Source organism: Odocoileus virginianus, chromosome 5 (assembly GCF_023699985.2).
Source record: "Odocoileus virginianus isolate 20LAN1187 ecotype Illinois chromosome 5, Ovbor_1.2, whole genome shotgun sequence".
Lineage (NCBI taxonomy): Eukaryota > Metazoa > Chordata > Mammalia > Artiodactyla > Cervidae > Odocoileus > Odocoileus virginianus.
The window spans coordinates 18,515,964-18,539,746 of NC_069678.1; the positions used below are offsets into that span (position 1 = coordinate 18,515,964).

At 43.6% G+C, this 23,783-nt stretch overlaps 2 protein-coding genes across 3 annotated transcripts in view; one reads left to right on the forward strand and one right to left on the reverse strand.

The window, feature by feature from the left end:
- Positions 1 to 23,783, forward strand: part of PCP4L1 (Purkinje cell protein 4 like 1) — a 26,085-nt gene continuing 2,302 nt past the window's right edge. Inside the window, exons 1-2 of the mRNA XM_020907067.2 lie at positions 1 to 252; positions 23,361 to 23,415. Of these exons, the coding sequence (XP_020762726.1) occupies positions 244 to 252; positions 23,361 to 23,415 (64 nt within the window). The 5' untranslated portion in view covers positions 1 to 243. The remainder of the gene's footprint in view (positions 253 to 23,360; positions 23,416 to 23,783) is intronic.
- The window catches only part of MPZ (myelin protein zero), a 22,760-nt gene continuing 20,756 nt past the window's right edge, over positions 21,780 to 23,783 (reverse strand). Inside the window, exon 7 of one of the 2 annotated variants that reach the window (XR_011487730.1) lies at positions 21,780 to 22,598. Coding sequence is in view for 1 of the 2 variants with exons in the window: in XM_070467666.1 (XP_070323767.1) it covers positions 22,571 to 22,598 (28 nt within the window). In the remaining variant the exon portion in view is untranslated. The remainder of the gene's footprint in view (positions 22,599 to 23,783) is intronic. The other variant, XM_070467666.1, reaches the window with a different exon arrangement.

Here is a 23,783-nt window from a genome sequence, read left to right on the forward strand (position 1 = left end):
GCGGAGGTTAACCGCGCGGCTCTGACAGGACAGGGTCGGAAGGGGGACTCCCGGCGCGGAGCTGAGCGCTTGGAGCTGGGGTGCGGGTACTAGAACAACGGCTCTCTGCACCGACTCTCCCGGCCTCATCAGCGGGGACCCTGCCTCAGAGCCCGGCAACTCGCTGCCGTCGCCCGTGCAACCCGAGGGCCCTTTGTTTCCCCTGCACGTGCCGCGCCCCGCGCGCCCCGTCTGGTCGCAGAGATGAGCGAGGTGAGCGGCGCTGCCCGACTCCCCGCTGCGGGCTAGGGCTGCGGCGCGGGGAGGCCGCGGCTCGCGTGTCCCAGGGCGGCTCGGGAGGGTGCTGTAGTCCGCATCCGCGGAGAATCTTCCCGGGGCGCCCACCTGCTTCTCCGGAAAAGCTCCCGTATCCAGGCGCTGGGAGCGATTGGAAAAGGGAGGCTTTAAGTTTCCCGACTGTGGGTGGTGATTTGGGGGGGCTGGAATCGAGTGTAGAATGGAGGGAGGCTGAGGTCTCCGGTATAAATCTTACCCTCAGGATGCGGCTCTCTGCATCTGTTTTACTGCTCCGAGGTTACTCGGGCTTCCCTTCACTCTCTTGACTTCTGAGAGAAACATTCACTTCTGTCCTCCTAGGGCTGTATTGCTTTTACACTCCTTAGGTAGCATTCAGCGGAGAACTCCAGCCTTCACCCCCTAAGGTGGCCACTTTGCCCCTTTTAGGAAGGTGACATCCCACCCTCCATTCATTCAATCAAGAGCCAACTGTTGGAGGGACCATTTCTGTCATTCAGAAGCCTTGTAGAGGGGGCCTGTCCAGCTCCTGGGGAGATGTCCCCTTCAAGAATAGACCTCCCTCTGCAGTGCTTGTTGCATCCTGATGCTCCGTGGTCATCTGAGCCAGACCCAGTCCATTAACTGTGATTTCCTCTATTCAGAGAACACTGTCCATCTGTGAGGGTCAAAACAGAAACTGGGAAAGACCTGTCCCATTGTTTGACTGCATTTGCAGGCATCCAGAGACAAGGATCTTCCTTTCTAAGTGGAGTCAGTATGGGCAGTGACATCACAGGCTTGGTTTTGGCAACCCCTTTCCTAATACCCAGGATCCTGTGTTAAATCCAACTTCTCATCTATATGCCAGATTCCAGCTCTGCTACTTACTATATGGCCTTAGGCAAGTTTACTAAACCTTTCTCTGCTTCAGTGTTTTATCTGCAAAATGGGAGTAATACTGGTTGTTCTAATGTTCTTAGTACCCGGCACAGAGTAGGCACTCAATCTGTGTTAGCTATTCTCTCTCTCTCTCTTTTAAAAATTTTAACTTGCATCTGCAAACTAAACCTGTATGGGTTCAGTAAATCTGCCCTTCGGGTCACTCTTTAGGGAAGAAGAGGATGATTAAAAAAAAAATTAAAAAAAATAAAAAAATAAAAATTTTAACTTAAAAGCATTTGTTTAGAGTGTTTCAGAAAAGCTAGCTTGAGAATTCTCAAGAATACAGATCAGTGAAGGGGCAGGATGCTGGAACCGGGGTCTCAGTTTAGATCTTCATCTTTAGCAAGAGCTCTGCTGGCTACCAAAAGCTGTCACCCAGGGAGCCAATTAGGGCCAACTACTATGTTTTGGTTGCCATGTCCACTAAATTCATCCTGGAAAATTCAGCTAGTCTGGGGGCTGCAGATGAACCAAAGTGGTTTCCTGTCCCTCATATAGTTGTGACTGTGATTACAGCAGCCTTTCAGAAAGAAAAGGGAAAAAAAAAAAGAGATTCAATCTTCTTTCCTTTTGCTTTTCCAGCTCTAATCTGAGAGGAGAGGTTTTCTGTTTCCTCTTTTCACTGAGGTCTAGAGTTCAATGCCCCCTCCAGTGTTTCTAAATCTGAAAGTTGCAATTCAAGCCATCCCCTGGGGGTTTGTGATCTGAGGGCTATGCCAACACGAAGATGTATGGTTAGTCTGTGCTTTTAAGGGGAAGTGCACAGCCTTTCTGTAGAATATGCTACAGGGGCTGGGATTTAGAGTGGGTATTTGGTGGAGTGACAAAACTGTCATAAAGCAGTGTCAAAGAAAACAATTTGGTGTTTGAGGGGAACGTCAAGCCTTGACTTAGCAGCTGTACTTGGCTAGCCTCAATCAGGAACTCAGGTAGAATGGTGAGAGTAGGATCCCTGAATGGGAGGTAACCATCAGTTATCTGCAGGGCTGCCCAGACTTCCAGGCTGTCAGAGTGATGTGGCTCTAACTAGCAATTTAGCCGTCAAAGTTGCCCCGTAATACGGAGCTTAGCCCGACTTCAGGGATGAGTATTTATGAAATCTGGAAACAGCTACCTGGGCTTTCACAGAGAACAACTGTGTCTGAACCAGATCCCCAAAGGGCCTTGAATTCCCTCGAGGCCCAGACCCAGCCTGTTTTCTTCCTCCTGTAAAAGTTATGATGAAAAGTGGAAGTGTTGCCCAGAACTCTGCGGCTCCAGGGAGACTCCGAGCTCCCTTATTTCTCTCAGCCCAGCCCCAGGGGTCTCCTATTTTAGGCTGAGTTTGAGCCAGGAAAGCCCTGTGCTCTCGGAATCTTATGTAAGCTTCACCTCCTCCACCTGCTTATTTTCTTGCTTCAGAGAAACTGCATGAAATGAGAGGATTTGGGATCTCTTTAAGAGATTCCCATTTCAAATGAAGAGCGAAAGTTGGGTGGGGGGGGGTGGTCTCCAGGCCCAGAGGACAAGTGTAGGGTGCTGGTGACACTGCTGGGGAGGGTCTCTGGTCACGCTTTGCCTTCCCGTCTCTTTGCTGTCACTCGGTACTGCAGCAGAGCTTTTCCCTGCGAGTGTGTGTGCTCATGCGCAGAGGAGCCGCAGGCTCGTCTCCAGCTTGTCTGCATTCACAGCTGCAGGCAGGACTTGACTGCTGTCAATCAGTCCATCTCTTATAGTTTAATAACTTTTGGCCAGTTTCAGTGAAGAATGGGAATGGGAGATGCACCCAGTCCCTGGGGGCTCTTTCCTATAATCCCTTCTCATATGGTATGAAGTCGCTCAGTCGTGTCCAACTCTTTGGGACCCCATGGACTGCAGCCTCCCAGGCTCCTCCATCCATGGGATTTTCCAGGCAAGAGTACTGGAGTGGGTTGCCATTGCCTTCTCCAGGAGATCTTCCCGACCTAGGGATTGAACCCAGGTCTCCCACACTGTAGGCAGGCGCTTTACCCTCTGAGCCACCAGGGAAGCTTAAAACACATTTGCAAGTTTTTCTGTGATCCTGTTGCACTTCTCAAGTGGAGGAAAGCCCAGCTGGAGGACTCCCTTGGTCCAGCAGTCATTCTGTTGAAATGAGGGTTATGGAGGTCTGCTAACTAGTCCCATGGTGTCTGCCCCATAGTGTCTGTCCCCAGGCTGGCAGGGGATGGAGCAAGGGACAGATCAATTAGAAACCTCACTAGAACCAGTACTCCCTCCTTTATTATTCTGCTCGCTGTCTTCCTAGGTAATAGGAATGGAACATGGTAAAGAATCTGCCTGCTGTTCAGGAGACCTAGGTTCAATTCCTGAGTTAGGAAGATCCCCGGAGGGGCAAATGGCAACCCGCTTCAGTATTCTTGCCTGGAAAATCCCATGGAGAGAGGAACCTGGTGGGCTAAAGTCCATGAGGTCACAGAGTCAGCCATGACTGAGTGATTAACATAACATATCATACTTTGGGCATCCATTCTTCTTCCTGTGCATATCTGTCTGAGTCTACAAGCCTTCCCCACAATGGAAGTTTGGTCAGAGTGACATCATTCTGTTATATCTTCTGTGAACCAGTTGTTAGGGAACCTGGTAGGGACTTGGGGGAAATCCAAGTTTCTCTCTCTTATTGTATTTAATTATGATGATAATTATACTGGATATATAAAATAGAAAAGCTTGATATTGGAAAGCTTTCTACCTCTAGAAATATCTGTCTTCTAAAGTAAGAGAAACCATAACTTGGTTCTAGAATTTGCTCATCTCTTTCTTAGTCATCTATCCAGGTTGTTGACTTTGGCTGCTTGAGCAGGAGACTCTCTGGCTGGTCCAAGTGGGTGACTTTGTCATCCTGTGACCCAGGAATATAGATGACTCTTTTTCCTAAGCTGCAGCTGTGATCAGTTACACTTTAGAATATCAAGTCTCTATAGGGTCAGGCATCCATAAGTAATGTGGCTGAAGTCCAAATATGCAAACCTGCTGTCTTTCATATCTGTCTTTGGAGGGTCTTAACCCTGAAAAAAGTGATGGGTATAGGCTTGGAGAGGCAGTGGAAGAAGAAGGATCAGGTTAATAACTGTCTTTTCAAGGTTGTGATTCTATAAATGCCTCCTCCTGTTTTCTTTCTGTTTTTCTGTAGTTCTGAATTGTCTTTCATGAGTCCATGTTATCATGGGAAAAAATAAGCTTAGTTTTGCAAAAATCTTTCTAGAAGAAATACAGGTAATATTTTTCATCAAGAAAATCTCAATATATCAAAACATTATAGTGATATAATTTCAGATTCATTAAGGAGCCCTAAAGGTCATCTGGTCCAGTCTTCTCATTTTGCAGATAAGGAAACTGAGGCCCAAACCTCAGTATTAGAGTCAACAATGGGGCACAGACGGCTGCCTTCTTACCCCCAAAGAACTTTCCCTTAGACTCTTAGTGTGTGACCCCAGTGATAGAATGATGTCAAATCTGCATGCAACTTTGAAGGACAATATTACAAATACTTTAATTAGATTTAATAAATCTGATAGAGAGAAAGGAGAGATCAACATAGGAATGAAAGCACTATTCTTCCTTGAGATGCCTAGTCACCTTAAAAATGGGTGCAATGAATGTGATGAAGTGGAGTAGGTAAGTTAATAGGAATCAAGGGAAAGGGAAGCCTGGAGGCCCTCTTTTCATGCATTTTTAGCTTCTGGTGTCCATCATTGATTTCCTTAAGTGTAGAGCATCAAGGACCAGAAGGAAAGGTTTTCTTTCAGAGAAGAAAGGAATGACCAATTCTGTTAACTGTAATGTATTTGACTTGGAGGACCCAGTACTGAAAAGTGGGTATTTAAGTAAAATTGCTATACTTGATGATCAAGCAGTTGCTAAACAGTCCTCCTTTATTTGGTCACTCGACTTCCAAAGAGAGTATAGTGGCTTCCGGAGGAGAAATCTAGAAGAGGGAAAGAGGAATGTATTAGGCTGGCAAAGTAAGTGATCAATACTAAGTGCATAATTTTCTAAATCCACACTCCAAACCCGCTGCTCAAAATGGCTTTACTTGCCCAGAATTATTTTACCTGCAAGAGTAAGCCAAGCCAGAAGCAGATCCAAGACCACTTTCTCTAAGAAATCTGCATCTCTGCAGGTGCCTGGACCTGATCATGTTCTCCTCCTTGAAGCCTGACGACTGTTTAATTCCAGGCTGACACCAGAAGGCAGGCCCACCTAGCTTTCCCAACCCCCCATCCAGGGAAAAGAGGTGCCATTTACCGTTCTGTTGTCCTTGGCGCTGCCTCCCTCCCACACAAAGCCCTCCAGCTGTGTGTTTGCTTTGTAGGCTGTGGTGGGATTAATACGTTTATTTTGGGACATTAACGCCATGGGTGGGATGCACATTGAAGATTATAGTAATAAATGATGCTTTGGCACTACTCTCTCTCCCCCACCCCTACCCTCAGTATGGGGTGAAGGCACAGTTCCAAGCTGTGTGCAAAGCACCACAAATAACACTCATTAAATTGTGGCAGTCCATGCTGGGGGAAACGGGCCGGGGCCTTTGACTCACTGCATACCATGAGCTGGCATAAACGAGGAATTTTGCCTGACTCCGGTGGGGGGTACTGCTATTCCAGGAAACAGAGGTGGGGTGGCTGAATAAGGAAGGACAGACCAGGGGGCTTGGGAGCTCAGACTGCTTAGATTCTATTCCTGTCTTAGGAGGCACCCGAGTTATAAGGTATTTGAGTTATATGCCTTATGTTAGAAAAAGAAGGTGTGTATGTAGAACTGGGAGTAAGGATCCGTAGTTCTTTTTCTGTTATAATCTTGAAGGTGACCTTGAGAAAGTCTTTCTGAAGCTGTTTGAGGACTGCAGCTGGTTGCTACACTGAAAGAATTGAAACAGTTCCAACGGTGCTCCAAAAACAGAAGTCTGGGGTCTTTCAAGGGCACCAGAGGATCCCAAAGCCTTTCTAAGGATCTTTAGCAGTGAACTTCATTTAACATTGGGGGCCGGGGTGGGGGGAGGACATGTCAGCAGGGGTAGAAGGGTCTCTGGGGGGCTGAAGCCTCTTTGTCACAACTTGAAAGCAGATGCACTAACCCTGTCTCTCTTCCCTTTCTGTGCCTCTAAAGCAAACAGCTTACACAGCCTAGGATTTATGTCAATACTCAGGCAAGAAAGAGGTGTCTGGGATTCATATCTGGGATTTTTAGGATTCAGCCCCTTTTTAGATTTCCCTGCCCTGGACTATGGGACAGGATTCTAAGTCTTTGTGCCTATTCATCTGGATAAAGTGATTCTAACAGTACTATAATGTGTGTATAACATGCTTTCATTTGCCCAGCATCCAAGTTTATCATGCAAAAGCAGGGTACATGTTGCCCAGGTATGATGAGATGCTCCTTTGTTCCTGCCTGTTGCTGCTGCTAACAACCTGTGATACCTCCTGAAAGATGCCAGTAGGATGAGGAGTGTAGGAAAATTTGGGTAGTTTACCTTTCCTATGGTTAGTTTTAACTTGCTGCTTGGAGCAGAGGGGGTGACACTCTCTTGCCTCTTCCTTGTGACAATGGTTGCTGTGGCAACACCACTGAAGATGAAAGAGACAAAGGAAGAATTGCAGCCTAGGAAGGGGGTGGGGCAAGTAGGGCCTAGAGTTACAGGGTACCTATTTCCCAATAGTGGTAGCAAGGAAACAGCACTCAAGTTGCTTCCACTTTGACTGTTTTTGGGTGCTTTGCCAAGACAATACTAACCAACCTATCCTCTGAGGCAGGGAGTATATTTCCACAAACATCTTTGTGATACATACGTGGATGAAAGAACTTGATCAAAGAGATGTGGTTTATTTGCTCCTGAGCACTAATCACCTCCCTGTGGTCTATAACTTCCCCCCTCCCCCCAAAAAAAAGAAGGAAAAAAGCAAACAAACAGTGTGTTTGTGTCTAAGGGTTCTTTGAAGTAAAACATGAACATTGTTGGAGGTACTCTACTGGAGATCCTCTCTTGTACATCCCTGACCTGGGGCTAGTTCCGGCAGGCTCCAGGACTCCAGACAGGGGCAGCTGCTGTACAGAATCCAATTTCTATCCAAGAAGTCTGTTGTTGGACCCTTTACCAAAGGTTTAGAGCCCTTGTCAGCGTTTTTTGGGGTCAGGCATTGGGAAGAGAGGGAGACTGTGATTTCCAGGGTTAGTTTAGCGTAAAAAGAGATCAGTTATGAAACTCCTTTCGTACCAGAATAAGCCTCAAGGGTCTTTAGAGCCCCCCTGGTGCTCGCTCCTTTCTTCTGTCCCGCTTAGTGAAGATCCATTCTGTGGGAAGCTCTGCTGTTGCATTCCAGGACTTGAGCCATGCAACACCCTGGTAACTTGACCTGATCTTACATTCAACCCAGAGTTGCCTTACTTCAGAATAATAACTATTTATGTTAATATGGACTAGACATTTTACATACATTTTTCTAGTTCTTTTTACCTTTTAGGATAGATATTTCTCTTCTGCAGATGAGAGATCTGAGCACAGCAAGGCTAACTGCCTTCCCAATGTCACACAGCTGGGAATGGCAGAGCTGGGACACTCAATTCAGATCCAGAATATGAACCCAGATCTGTCTAACTCTACCTAATATGGCATACTGCTTCCACCAGGAATTTGAGGCTTAAGAAAATTTTAATTCATGTAAAAAAAAGTATCTATTGAGTACTTACTATGTGCAAGGTATAGGTTGCAGTTACTGCTAGTGATACACAAATAAATGGACCAAGCTTTCAAGGAAATGGGCTCTGGGGGGTGGTAAAGGTGGGGAAAGGAGGGTAAGACAAATACACAATAACCATAATACGAGTACTATGAAATACACTTCTAGAGAAGTTCTTCCCCTCCACCCTCAGCTCTCTTTCAGGTATATCCGCTGAAGTGAGGAAAAACAATGACCTAGCTTCACTATCTCTGAACCACTACAAAATGAGGCCCTCAGCTATCTAGAAACAAATTAGATTTTAGAAAGCTAGGTGAGGTGGCAAATAAAGCAGAGTTGGAGCTCCCTTCATTCTTTCGACAAATATTAATTGGGGACTTACCTGGTGGTCCCGTGGTTAAGAATCTGCCTTGTAATGCAGGGATTGTGGGTTCGATCCCTGGTTAAGAAAACTAAGGTCCCACATGCCACAGAGCGATTAAGCCCGAGGCCCACAACTCCTGAAGTCTGCCCACTCTGGAGCCCATGCCCCACAGCTGGAGAGTCTGTGTGCCACAGTGAAAGATCCCACATGACACATTGAGATTCTGCATGCTGCAACTAAGACCTGACTCAGCCAAACAAATAAATATTTTTTTAAAAGTGAAAAAAAGACAAATACTGAGTATATATCGTGTGTAAAGGCATTGTGCTAGACCCTGGGACTACAAGAGTGAATAAGATAGATACTCCCCCTATACTCACAGAAGCTCACACTGAGGTGGGGGAGACATTTAGTATCTAACCAGTAAATTAATATTTAATTACGTTAATAAAAAGTACTATCAAGGAGAAATACTAGGTGCTATGAAAACTTATAATGAGGGACCTAGCCTAGTCTGGGGGGCTTAGAAGAGCTTCCTGGAAGAAGGAATTCTTGAGGAGAGCTCTGAAGAATAGGAATTAACTAGGTAAAAGGGGAGCAGGGGTAAGAGAACCTTGTGTCAAGGTATTGAGGTGGGAAGGAACAGAGATGAGGTTACTAAGGTAATCAGAGGCTGCGTAATGTTGGACCTTTTAGTCCATGTTAAGAATTTTCATCTCTATCTTAGGAGCAGTGGTAACACCTGGGCTTTTAAGGTGGTCTACATAAGAAACAGCTGTGTTAGGGTGGTAACAGTGGGAGAAGTGAATGGATTAAGAGATATTTGGTAAATAAAGTTAACAGGACTTACTATTGAATTTGGATATGCAATATAAAGGAAAGAAAGGTATCAAAAACAATTTCTAGGTTTCTGGCTTGTACAATTGGATGAAATGGGGAATATTGCAGAGGACTAGGTTGGGTAGGTAGGATTATGAATTTAGTCTGAAACTGAAGAGTTTGGAGTTTCCATAAAACACCCAAGTGGAGACGTTTTAAAGCTCAGAGGAGAGGTTTGGGATAGAGATATGTGGTCTGCCCTCTGCATCCATAGACTCCACCAACAGTGGATCAGATTTCTGAGTCTAAAAAGGCAGAACCCATGGAGAGCCAACTGTACTGTGCTATTTTATATAAGGGATTTGAGCATCTGTGAATTTTGATATCCATGGGGATCCTAAAACCAATCCTTCTTGGATAACAAAGGGAGGTTGTACATTTGAGTCCTCAATGGCATTCTGCACTGTTGAATATGGTTTAATTATTATTAATAATTATTAAGTTATTAAGTAAAATTCTAAATTTTATTCCTCAGTTGCACTAGCCACATTTCTAAGTATTCAGTAGCCCCTTGTGTCTAGGGAGTGCCATGTATTAGATGGCACTCTATCATTTCAAAATACTTCTGTTATTGCAAAAAGTTCTACTGCAGGGGTCTGCAAAGTTTTCCTGTAATGGGCCAGGTAGCAAATATTTTTGGCTTTGTGGGCCATGTGGTCTCTGTTGTAGTTACCCAACTCTGCTATTGTGGCGCCAAAGCAGCCACAAACATATGCAAACAAGGGCATGACTGTGGGCCACTAAAACTTTATTTAGGAAAACAGGCTGCAGACCAGATTTAGCAGTCAGCAGTAGTTTGCCAACCCTTGTTGTGTTGGATGGTTCTGGTATAAATGATAAACTGAAGTCATATATAAGATCATCTGGGAAAAGAGAAGAGAGCCTATACCCAAACCTTGAGAGCCTCCAATACTTAAATGTTGGCAGAAGTGTCCAGAAAGAAAAAAAAAAAAAAACAGGAAAAACTGTGATGCCCCAGGAGCCAAGGAAAGAATGAGTGTCAAGAAAGGTGAAATGATTAACACTGCTGAATGCTTCAGGAGGTCAAGCCAAGTGGAGCTGAAACTTTGCATTTGATTTAGTACCATAGAGAACTTTGGTTTCCTAAAGAGCCATTTCAGTGGAGAAAGAGTAGAAGCTAGGTTGAAGTGGGCTGGAGACTGTATGGGAGGTAAGGAAATGGAAACAGTAAATGTTTTGAGGAGCCCAGTTATGAAAAGAAGAGAGACATGAGAGATCCTGGCCCTCACCCCCACCCCAGTCACCTTTCTACTGTTTTTTCTCAGCCTTTGCTAGCTTCTTGACATCTCCGTAACCTTTTTATCTCCCTTAATAAAAAAATAAAGTATAATTAACTTGAAGTAAAATGTACCCTGATCAGAGTATAGTTCTGTGAATTTTAACAAATATATAGTCATATAAACTCCACCAAAATCAAGATATACAGCAGTTCCATCATCCTCAAATCCCCCCAGCCCCCTCTATAGTCACCCCTCCTATGACCTCAGCCCTTAGTAGTTGCTGGTCTGTCTGCTGTCCCTATAGTTTTTCCTTTACAAGAAATGTCACATAATTGGAATCCTACAATATGTGTGTATCCTTTTGGGTCTGGCTTCTTTCACTTAGCCTAATGCCTTTGAAGTTTGTCCATGTTGTGTGTATCCATAGTTCATTCCTTCTTTAATTGCTGAGTAGTATTACATTGTATGGATGTGTTACAGTTTGTTTATCCATTCCTCAGTTAAGGGACATTTGATTGTTTATAGTTTTTGGTGATTACAGGTAAAGCCATTATAAACATTCACTTAACAAGTTTACATGTAGACATAAGCTTTAATTTCACTTGAGTAGATGCCTGGGAGTAGGATTGCTGGGCAGTATAAATGTACCCTTAACAACCTACCACAGGGACTTCCCTGGTGGTCCAGTGGTTATGACGCCACACTTCCACTACAGGGTGCACGGGTTTGATCCCTGGTCAGGGAACTAAGCTCCCACATGCCATATGGTGTGGCCAAAAAATAAATGAGGAAAAATTTTTAAAAAAAAAAGAAAGAAAAGGAAAGAAACTACTACAGTAGCTATACCATCTTGCATTCCCAGCAATGTCTGAGAATTCCAGATACTCTGTATCTTTGCCAGCACATGGTATTGTCATAAACAAAACGAACAAAAAACCCAAAGCAACAATAACAAAAATTCTAATTAGGTATACAATGAGATCTAATTGTGGTGTTAGTGTGAATTTCTCAAGTGACTAATGATGTTATACATATATTCATGTGTGTATTTGTCATCCATGCATCCTCTTTGGTGAAGTGTCCAAACATCTTGTCCTTTTTACAAATTGTATTCATATTATGGAGATTTGAAAGTTCTTTGTATATACTGGATACAAGTCCTTTACCAGATTTTTGATTTGCAAATATTTTTTCCAGTCTGAGGTTTGTCTCTTCATTCTCTTAGAAGTATCTTTCAAAGAGCAGTTTTAAATATGTGTGTGTGTGTGTGTGTGTGTGTGTGTGTGTGTGTATTTTTTGGCCATGCCAAGCAGGCCTGTTGGATCTTAGTGTATCAACCAGGGATCGAACTTGTGCCTGTTGTAGTGAAAGCATTAAATCTCCTTTTTTTTTTCCTTAACTTTTATTTGATATGGGGTGTAGTTGATTAACAAACAATGTTGTGATAGTTTCAGAACAGTGAAGGGACTCAGCCATACATATACATGTATCCATTCTACCCCAAGCCCCACTCTCATCCAGGCTGCCACATCTCATTGAACAGAGTTCCATGTGCTATACGAAGCATTGAGTCTTAACCAGTGGACTGCCAGGGAAGTCCCAGAGCAATTTTTAATTTTGACAAAGTCCAATTTATAATTTTTTTCTCTTATGGATTGTGCTTTTGGCATATCTAAGAAATCTTTGTCTAACCCAAGTTTGCAAAGATTTTTTTCCTGTATTTTCTTCTAGAAGTTTTACAGTTTTAGGTTTTATATTCATTTCAGGTTAATTATTGTACAAGGTGCAAAGAATAGGTTGAGGTTTTTTGGGGATTTTTTGTACATGGCTAGCCAATCATTCTAGCACTGTTATGAATGGATCACTCTAACCTTTCAATATTGAGGTTCCTCCAGGGTTGGTCCTAGAGCTGATTCTTTTCACTCTAGTGGTGGCTAGAAAAGGAATTCAAATTGATGAAGGCTTTTTTTTTTTTTTGTCTTAGAGAAAGGATGAGGTTTTATTTATAAGTGAAGAAAATTGATTTTAAAGCTTCTTGAGAAGGAGAAAAGGGGAATGGGCTCTAAAACTCAAATGGAAGGACAAGACATCATCTGAATGCTGATAAATGCCCCTGGAAGGAGGTATGGGGGGGAAAGGAAGGGTGTTGCTATGTCATACCTCTCTCTGCAGTCTCAGTGCCTGAAGACAAAAGACCCCTAAGCCAGCAGACCTCTCCTTCTCCTCCTTCCCCACAGGAAGGGGGAGTCCACAACTTTGAACAGCAGAGGAAACAAAAGTTACTCATGGGGAATTGGCAGCTACTGCCAAGATGATCTAATGGAACATTGGAACACGTCAGGCCCAGAGGTGAGGAAAAAAGGAATACAGGAAGGAAGGCAGGGAAAGAAACTAGGGCCCTCTAGGGAAACACAAGAGTTGATGGGCCTCATAGTTGCTAATTAGTGTTTGGTGTGTGCTGAGAAGTAAGAAACATTTAGTCCTCTGTGGGCAGTGAGGTGGAACTGAACCAAGCTTCAGCTCACTAGAAGCCTAGAATAACAGCCTTCAGTGTAAGCAAGGGAGTCATTTGGAATGGAAACCAGTAGGATGATCCTGCACATGGAATTCTCAGAATCTGAAAGGCTAGCCTCTGGCCCTGGGAGTGAAGACCACACAAACAGGCTATGGCTAACCCCCAGGGGTTAGCCTGGTGTGTGTCAGGAGGCCCACTGAGCAAACATTAGAAATGAAAGCGAAGAACTTCCCTGGTGGTCCTGTAGCTAAGACTCTAAACTCCCAATGCAGGGGACCCAGGTTCTACCCCTGGTCAGGGAACTAGATCCCACATGCCACAACTAAAGATCCTGCATCAGCCAAATACATAAATATTTTTAAAAACTGTATATATATATATATATATATATATATTTTTTTTTTTTAAAAGGTGAAAACCAGAGTCAGTGTGGTTAGCTCAACTATCAGAGCAGGAATCTGAATCAGTAGGCATGGTCTGGGGTCAGATTCTTAAATTACAAATAAGCTTTCCCATATTGGGAGGATGGGACCCTGTAGAGTGGTGGTCTGTAACCTTTTGGCACCACGGACTGGTTTCAAGGAAGACCATTTTTCCACAGACCAGGGGCTGAGGGGAGTGGAGGTGGTGGTGGGGATGGTTCTTGGATGATTCAGGTGTATTACATTTATCGTGCACTTTATTGTTATTACATCAGTTCCACCTCAGATCATCAGGCACTAGATCTGGAAGTTGGGGACCCCTGCTCTAGAGTGTACACCAAGAAACTGTTGGGGACTATGGATTGAGAGAATAGTACTTGAATACAGCTGTCTAACTGTGGAAATGGAAGGAAGTCACGACCCCTAGGACTTTCCTTCTTACCAGGGATTGCTCTGCTGTGCGGGAAAACTTGTCTGATTAAGTCAGTTTCACGTTGGACATGCTTCTCATGCTGTATGTGTGTGCCACATGCATACACATGCTTATGTCTTTGGCTGGAGACTGGGATATAGCACAGCATATTGTTCAAGAGGGTGGACTCTGGAGTTGGACTGTCTTGGTTCAAATCCTGGCCTTGCTACTTCTTAGCTATATGACCTTAGGTAAGTTAATTAACCTCTTCTGGACCTTAGTTTTCTTATCTGTAAAGTGAGACTAGTAACATTACCTATCTTATAGGGTAAGAATTCAATGTGTTATATTGTAAGAATTCAACATGTTAAAGTACTTAGAAAAGTGACTGGTACAAAGTATTTTATATATATATATATATATATGATTTTTAATAAGATGAGCTAGTGCAGTGAAGGTTGCTCAGTCGCATTTGACTCTTTGCGACCCCATGGACTGTAGCCCACCAGAGTCCCCTGTCCATGGGATTTCCCGGGTAAGAACACCGGAGTGGGTTGCCATTCCGTTCTCCAGGGTTTCTTACCAACTGAGGGATCAGACCTGGGTCTCCTGCATTGCAAGCAGGTTCTTTACCATCTGAACCACCAGGGAAGCCTTAAGATGAGGCTGGGTGAGAAAATGAGGTAGCATGGCATTCTAAAGTCTTTTGATTCCCTCCAGTTCCCTGAGATAGGTTCTATAAGGACATGGAAGGATTTGCTAAGCAATTTAACTGTCATTATTTCTGGGGTCAGAAGAGCTCAGTATTGAAAGAAGTAGAAGAGCACCTGAGAGTTAGTAATCAATACCTGGCTAGAATGAGAGGCTGAGAGCAGCTGAGAAATGTCACCCGTCACAGCTCTTGTGGGTTCGACTCGATCCTCTGCAGGTGTAAGTTTTTGTGAGAGACGCTCATAGAGCGTGTGGTTCACATAGAGTGGACCTCCGTGCCTCCTTGGTTTGCCTGAAATATGGTTAATCTGATGGCTTCCAGATAGATGCGCTGCTTCTGCTGCTGCTAAGTCGCTTCAGTCATGTCAGACTCTGTGCGACCCCATAGATGGCAGCCCACCAGGCTCCCCCATCCCTGGGATTCTCCAGGCAAGAACACTGGAGTGGGTTGCCATTTCCTTTTCCAATGCATGAAAGTGAAAAGTGAAAGTGAAGTCGCTCAGTCGTGTCCGACTCTTAGCGACTCCATGGACTGCAGCCTACCGGGCTCCTCCATCCATAGGATTTTCCAGGCAAGAGTACTGGAGTGGGGTGCCATTGCCTTCTCTGGATAGATGCACTAGAGGATCTTTATTCACCTAAAATTGCTGAGTTTCTAGGAGATACACAGGAGGGCTAGGGCAGGGACCAGAGACCAGTAAAGGGCTGAGTATGATGTAGGGGGTGGGAGCTAACAACTTGGGATTTAACTGCCCCCAACCCCCACACCACACCAAATCACTAACCACTAAATCCAGAAATCCAGAGTGTTTAGAACAGCTATTTTGAGAACTGGCTGCAGAGAGTGCAGGGAGGAGGGGCAAGTTGAAGCTCTAACATATTACGTTTTAGTAGAAGGTAGGAGAGAGATTTCAGGGAGGACTGTGAGTAATGGGGTTTTCTTCTCCTTTTTAGAACCCTCTTCTGCTCTCTCGAGTGACCTCTCATAAATTGAAGTCAAAGAGAGCTGAGAACCCCTGGGTGACCGGACGGCTGCGGTGCCATGGCTCCACTCCAGGGCCAGGAGTCTCAGGAGAGACTCAGGAAGGCAACAGCTGGCCAGGCGGAGGGACAGGGCTGGCCTGTGTGGTTCAGTCCCGATACATACTCCTGCTTAGTGGATTCTCAAGGGTAGCTGATATGGGAGGGAATGCAGAGGAAGCAACAGCTACTCGAAGGGAGATATTTAAAACTGGAGTCCAGATTTTCCTCCAAAGCGGAGGGATGAGAGAAAAGACTTGGTGGATTAAGGGAATGGGCTTAGAGAGAGGGAGGGAGGGAGGGATAATAGTTAAAGCAAGGGTCAGATTCAGGGATTTGCTGGTAATAGAGAAAGTAGGATTTGTCAGAGATCATGGGACTATAGAACTTGCCTCTAGACCTATGACCCTCTTGTCTGGACTATTGAATGTTGTATCCTATTACTAAACACCCCATCCGTGTCATGCTTTTGCAGTATGGACAGACCTCTTGTGATGACAGTGTGGCATCATGGAAAGTGTCACCTACGTAACTACTGGATCATTATATTGATCGTGTGAAAAAAATTTTACTGTAGGAAGACAGGAAGACCATGGGAGAAGAAAGAGTATTGAGTGGTCAGTCTCCCAAGACTCTCAGGAATAACCCTTCCTCTTGTGAAACTTTTTTTTTTTTTTTTTGTCAAAGCAGGACAGGAGGAATTCTATAAGGTTTGGGGAACACTTTTGTGCATGTTCTTTCAGATTTTTAAATAAAAATGTACATATATATACATAGATAAGCAATTTATATCTCTTATAAAAATTGGACCATATCAACTTATAATATCCTTTCAAAAACATTAGAGCAAAGATGAACACATTGTAAATCAACTATACTTATATAAAATTTAAAAAATAATTTAAAAATTAGATAGTTATTTTATAACTGTCTGCTCTCTCCAGTACTTTGCAAGATGTTAGGAAAGCACAAATAAATCACAAGACTTGAAAAAGCAGTGTAGATGTGACCAGTATATCCTTTGAAAATCATATCTTAACCCTGGTGGTCCAGTGGTTGAGAAAATGCCTTGCAATGCAGGGGACATGGGTTCATTCAGTCCTTGGTCTGGAAACGAAGATCCTACATGCCTGGGAGCAGTTAAATCAGCACGCCACAACTCCTGAAGCCCTCTCGCTGTGGAGTCCCTGAGTAGGAACTACTAGAGCCTGTGCATCTCAACAAGAGGTCACACGTGCTGCAATGAAGACCTGATGGAGCCAAATAAGTAAATAAATAAAATCACATATGGTCAATAAAGCAATCTTAGTTTGGCCCCACATTTTAACATCTGAAAGGATGGGATTGTCCATCTACCTAACAATTCTTAAATTTGTAATTTACTTTTAAAGATGCTTTCCCTAACAAATACAGTACAGCATCACTGTTTTACAGTCATAATTTTTGTTTTACTTCATTTTCTTTTTTAAAAACTATTTATTTATTTGGCTTCATTGAGTCTTCGTTGTGGCACTCGGGATCTTTGTTGTGATGCACAGAGCATGTGGGCTCAGAAGTTGTGGCTTGTGGGCTTAGTTATTCCATGTCGTGTGGAATCTTAGGTCCCTGACCAGGGATTAAACCTGCACCCCCTGCATTGCTGGGCAGATTCTTTACCACCAAGGAAATCCCAAACTGTTATTTTCTTATTTCCCTCTAACTTTTTATTAGAAAAATTTATCAGAGTTGAAAGAATTGTTCAATGCACATCCATATCCTTTCCACCTAGCCTCAGTGATTGTTAATATATCAGCATATTTGTGTCAGCATGTGACAATATTCAATTTTGGGGACGTAGTACAGTGGTTGAGTGTGGAGTCACTCTACCTGGGTCCCAGAGAAAACAGTTTCACTATTTTCTAGTAGTGTGGTTTGAACTTGGGCAAAATCTTCAGTGTCTCTAAGCCTGTTTCCTCACCAGTAAAACAGGATGACATCTCAGAGATTTAAGAGGATGATATGGGATAGGGTTTGGCACATAATAAATGCTTGAGAAGTATTATTTGGGAACCTGTCCTATTTTCTCACTCAGCCTGGAAGATAGGGACACTATCTTGACTGGTTTTACTTTAAATCTATGCCCATTAACTTCAAGTGAGCCCTTAGGGCTGCCTGGTAATCCTGCCACATCTCACCAGTCATTCACTCTCTTCACTTTGTTCGATGACTATTTCACTCAGTCACCTCTCTCCTCAAATCTTAAATACTTTCTGCCCCTTCTTCATTCTTAGCTGACAAGTGTGCTTGTGTCACTGAGAAAATAGAAACAATCAGAAGAGAACTTGCATACATTCCCATTACTCTTGCCATCTTACTTCCATCTATACCCCTATTCTATGTCTTCATTCCTATATTGTGGATAAACTGTCCATAGTTCGGTTTAAGACCAACCTATTTACTTATATTCCCTGGTAGCTCAGATGGTAAAGCATCTGCCTACAGTGTGGGAGACCTGGGTTCGATCCCTGGGTCAGGAAGATCCCCTGGAGAAGGAAATGGCAACCCACTCCAGTATTCATGCCTGGAAGATCCCATGGACCGAGGAGCCTGGTGGGCCTATGGGGTTGCAAAGAGTCAGACAAATGACTGAGCGACTTCACTTCACTTCATTTACTTATGCACTAGATCCATTTCCTTTTGCCTATTCAAGATCACTCTAGTAATTATGACTTCTATCTTCTGCACCATCAGGTTTTCCTTCTCTACTAAATCATTCCCATGACTCCACATCCTTCCTCAGCTACTGTCCAATTTCTTTGGATCTCTTTAAAGGAAAACTCTTTGAAAGAGCTATCTTTATTCACACATCCATCAACAAATCCAACTTATTCTACCATGAAAATTGTCTCAAGTCTTATCACCTCTCTCACTACCACCCTAGTCCAAACGCCCATGATCTGACTTGTATCACTGTAAGATCCTCGTAATTGTTTCTCCTCTTTCTTTCTTGCCTCTCTCTAGTCTGTTCTCCACCCCACAGTCAGTGATCCCTTAAAAACATGTCAGACCATGTTTCCTTCAGCATCAAACCTTGTAATGCCTTTTCATCAACTCAGAAAAAATCCAGGACTTCCCTGGTGGTACAGTGGTTGGGGATCAGCTTGCCAGTGCAGGAGACGTGGGTTCAATCCCTGGTCTGGGAAGATTCCACATGCTGCGGGGCAACGAAGCCCGCGTGCCACAGCTGCTGAGTGGAATCCTCTAAAGACTATGCTCTGCGACAAGAGCAGCCGCTGCCGTGAGAAGCCCATGGCTGCAACCAGAGAGTAGTCCCTGCTCACCTCAACTGGGGAAAGCCCACGTACTGCATGAAGATCTAGGGCAGCCAAAAGAAGTGAGGAAGAAAAAGGAAAAAAGTCTCATCTTTTCCCTGGTCCAAAGACATTCATATTCTAGCACCTGCCCAACTTCATTTTCTATACTCTCTCCCTTTCTCACTCAACTCCAGATGTGCTGATTTTCTTTCTCTTCCTGAACACACTTGGCACAAAATCTGCCTCAGTGACTTTCCACTTGATGCTTCATCTGCCCCCAAGTCTCTTTTAGATATTCACCTGACTGGCTCTTATATGTCATTCAAACCTCTATGTCACTCATCAGAGAGGCCTTCCTAGACTACTCTGTTTTATTTTCCTTCTTGTCACTTGTCACTAACTGGCATAATTGTTTAATGAGTTCACGGACTTATTAATAATTTTGCTCATTTCTGTATCCCTAATGTTTAGAACAATAATTGGCATATATTGGGCAGTGATATATTTGTTGAATGAATGAATCTTTTGTTTCTTCTATACCCCTTTCATGTATAGAATAGTGCTAAACTCAAATATAAGTCGTGATAAGTATTGATAAAAAATAGGGTAGGAATAGCATAATCTACAGAACTGATGCTTTCAAACTGTGGTGGTGGAGAAGATTCTTGAGAGTCTCTTGAACATCAAGAAGATCAAACCAATCAGTCCTAAAGGAAATCAATCCTGATTATTCATTGGAAGGACTGATGCTGAAGCTGAAGCTCTAATACTTTGGCAACCTGATGTGAAGAGCTTACTTATTGGAAAAGACCCTGATGCTGGGAAAGATTGAGGGCAGGAGGAGGAGGTGACAGGATGAGATGGTTAGATAGTATTACTGATTCAATGGACATGAGTTTGAGCAAACTCTGGGAGATAGTGAAGGACCAGGAAACCTGGCGTGCTGCAGTTCATAGGTCTGCAGAGTAAGTCACAACTTAGTGACTGAACAACAACATGACATAAACTGGATTCGATCAGCTTCCTAAAGTAGAACCCTTATATCTGGTAGTCATTTAACAAATTTTGCATCTGTAAAATGAGGGATAATATTTTATACTCCATTGAGCTCTCCCAAGGATAAGATGAGAAAACATTTTTGAAAGCACCAGTTTCTGTGTTTTGAAAATATCAAGTACTCAAAATTGCGAAGTAAACAAACTCTAAGGGACCCAGAAGCATACAGGAGTGACTGTTTCAAGATGAATTGTACCTTGAGACTGAGGAATGACCAGACGAAGCAGTTCTGTTGATAAGATTCTGAGGAAGGGGAGTTACTATTATATTACATCTAACTCTCCATCTGAGCAGAGAGGCTGGAAAGAAGCACACATACGAATTGATAAATCTCACTTCATGTTCATGAACTTGGCCTCGTGAGGGGCCTTAATGCTTCCCAGAAATCTTATTACTGTTTCCTAACCCATTCACTTTCCTCCTCTCCTCGATGAGTATTTTGTCCCTTCTCCTCTGCCCTCCTCCTTCAGCACCTCTTCTTGCCTCTTGAAGGATCACCTTGCTACCTATCTAACTTCAGATACAGAAGCAGTTAGAGGAGACCTTGCGAATGTTCCCAACTGCTTGTGTGGCTCTGCTCCCCTCCAGTTCCTCTGGATGATCTGTTCTTAGCTCCTGTCCAAGGCCACCCCTCTACTCACGTGCTGAATCTTTCACCCCTTTCTGCTGCTCCAGCAATGAACCTCTTTTTCTCCTACAGTTTTCCCTTCTTTACTGGATTATTTCCACAAAGCACAAATATTCTGTAACTCCTGCTGTCTTAAAATCTTCCTATGACCCCATGTTCCCCTCAAGCCACAGCCCCCATTCTTATTTCTTTGGAACTCCTTCTATATTTGCTGCTTTAATGCCTGTCCTCCTTTTCTCTAAGGAACACACTACAATCAGATTTTTCCTCCCTTCCTCAACTGTAACTTCTCTTGTCACTGTCACCAGTGATCTCCCCGTAGCAAAACCCAATGGACAATTCTTGATCCTTATTTTACTAGGCCTACGTGCAGAATTTGACACAATCACTCTTGTCTCTGTGAGACAGTTTCTCTGTGTGGCTTCTAAAGTGCTATAATCTCCTGGCTTTTCTCCTGGCTTTCTTCTAAATTTTTTAAATTGACATTTTGTCATTTCTATACCCTCTAATCACTGGAATGACCCAGGATTTGATCCTGTTCTCTTCTTTATTCGAATTCACTTCCTTGGTGATCTCACTCAGTCTCATGGCTTAAATACCAACCACATGTTAATAATTGCCTAATTTATATCTCTGGGCCAAGGCCTTCTCTTTAACTCTTTTGAATATTCAAGAGTATCAAAGCAAATGCTGGATACTTCCGTAGGCATCTCAAACTTGTCCAAAGACAAACCCCTGATCTTTTCCCTAACACCTGCTCTCCCGGCTGTCTTCTTCATCTCAGAAAATGGCAATTCCATTGTTTTTCATTTCCTCAGCCCTAAAACTTTGGAGTCATCCTCTACTCCTGTCTCACAGTGCCATTTATCCAATCAACCAGTCACTTTAGTCGTAGCTTGAAAATAGTGTCTGAGGGGTCCACACCTATGAATTCAATCAACTGAGGATTGAAAATATTTTTATAAAAAATTCCAGAAAATTCCAAAAATCAAAACTTGAATTTGCTGCAAACCAGCAACTATTTATAGAACATTTAAATTGTATTAGATATCATAAGTAATCTAGAGACGATTTAAAATATGTGGAAGGATGTGCATAGGTTATATGCAAACATTATGCCATTTTATACAGACGTGCGCATCCATGAGTTTTTGTATCCTCAGTGGTCCTGGAACCCATTCCTTGTGGATACTGAGAGACAACTGTATACCAGAACTCTGGTATACTCACCGCTTCCACAGGCTTCCCAGGTGGCGCTAGTGGTAAAGAATCTGCCAGCCGCTATGTAAGAAACTCGGGTTTGACCCCTGGGTTTGGAAGATCCACTGGAGTAGGATATGGAACCCGCTTCAGTATTTTTGCCTGGACACAGGAGCCTGGCAGGCTGCAGTCCATGGGGTGGGCAAAGACACAAATGAGCAACTGAGCACACCACTTCCACTGCCACTTTGTTGATCCAAGCAGCCATTATGTCCTACCTGGTTTTCTGCACTAACTGCTTAGCAGATTTTTCTGCTTCCTCCCTAATGCCCTTATGTGCAAACTGAAGGTCTCTAATGGCTTGTCCTCTCTCTTACGGTAAAAGTCTAACTCCTTAAAATGACTTCCAAGGTCCAACATGGTCTGCCTGCACTCCCAGTTATTTCTAATCTCATCTCCATTTGTTGTTCCTCCTTCTTCCTCTTCTCCACTCCAGATACATTGGCTTCTTGCTGTTCCTCAAACAGGCTAGTGACACTTCTGTTTCAGGAAGGGGGACCCCTTTCAGGGCCCGAGAGTGGGCTCTTGTCTAACACTCAGAAATTAGTTGTCTGAGGAGACACATGAGCTGATAAAGCAAGAGGCTTTATTGGAAAGAGATCCTGGGCAGAGAGCAGCGGGGTATGGGAACCCAGGAGAACTGCTCTGCCACGTGGCTCCCAGTCTCGGGTTTTATGGTGATGGGATTACTTTCCAGGTTGTCTTTGGCCAATCATTCTGACTCAGGGTCCTTCCTGGTGGGACACGCATTGCTCAGCCAAGATGGATGCCAGCGAGAAGGATTCTGGGAGGTGGAAGGACGCATGCGTCTCCTTTTGACCTTTCCCGAGCTCTTCCGGTTGGTGGTGGCTTATTAGTTCCGTGTTCTTTGCTGGAACCTCCTGTTGTAAAATAACTCATACATGGTTACTATGGTGCCTGGCCAGGGTGGGCGGTTTCCCTCAGTGTACTTCCCCTAACACTCCACCCCTCGAAAGCTCTTGCCCTCCACCCATAGGCCTTACTCCCTTATCTCCTTCAGCTCTTGGCTCAGACGCCACCTTTCAGAGAGGGTTTTCCTGACCACTCTGTGTACAATTGTATTTCTCCGTTCCCACCTGGCATTCCTGCCTCCCTTTTCTGTCCTTGGTCTATAGCACTCCTCACCATTTAACATAATAATAGTTTTCTAAAAGATTTTTTTAATATGGACCATTTCTGAAGTCTTTATTGACTTTGTTACAAGATTGCTTCTGTTGTTTATGTTCTTTTTTGGCTGCAAGGCAGGTGGGATCCTAGCTCCCCGACCAGGAATCTCACCTGCTTCCCCGCCAACTCAGATTCTTAATCACTGTACCAGTAGGGAAGTCCATAACAACATAATAATAGTTTTGTTTATTCATTTCTGTATCTAAGTCCTAGAATGCAAACTCAGTGAGGGCAGGTTCTTTCTCTTTTGTCCTCTACAATTTCCTTAGCAACAAATACTTTTTGAATAAATTTTGATGATTTTTCTCTCTCTCTCTGATCTCAAGACTCACTTCTTCAAAAGGCTAAGAGATGTACTTGGTAATAGGAGGACTTGAAAATTATGATGGTGATTCTAAGGGGATGGTACCTTAATACTTCCATTAATATCTAATACTCTGATTTTTCTTCTCCAGCTTAACACCAAAACATCCCCAGCAACCAACCAGGCACCTGGCCCTGAGGAAAAGGGTGAGTGGGGATAGGCTAGGAAGTTTATAGAGCAGGTAAATATTGGGACATGAAAACAAGTTGAGCTCTAAATCTGGAAGCTCCTAAAGTCAGATGTAACAGGAATAAGAATGTAATAAGTGAAACAAAGTGCTAGTTTAGGACCACTATATCTACAGGCTTCCTTCTACTTTTTTCCTAAGAAGTAAACCTACCAGTATTTACTCTTTGATTTTAGAAACTGGCTCTAGAATGCTTGGAAACAGGCACACAGTGATAGGAAGAAGCTCATCAAATAGTCCCAAACTCTGTCTCAATCAGAACTTGAGAGAAAGCTGGGGAAAGCTCTGGTACTCTGAATTGTTGTTGTTTAGTCGCTAAGTCGTTTC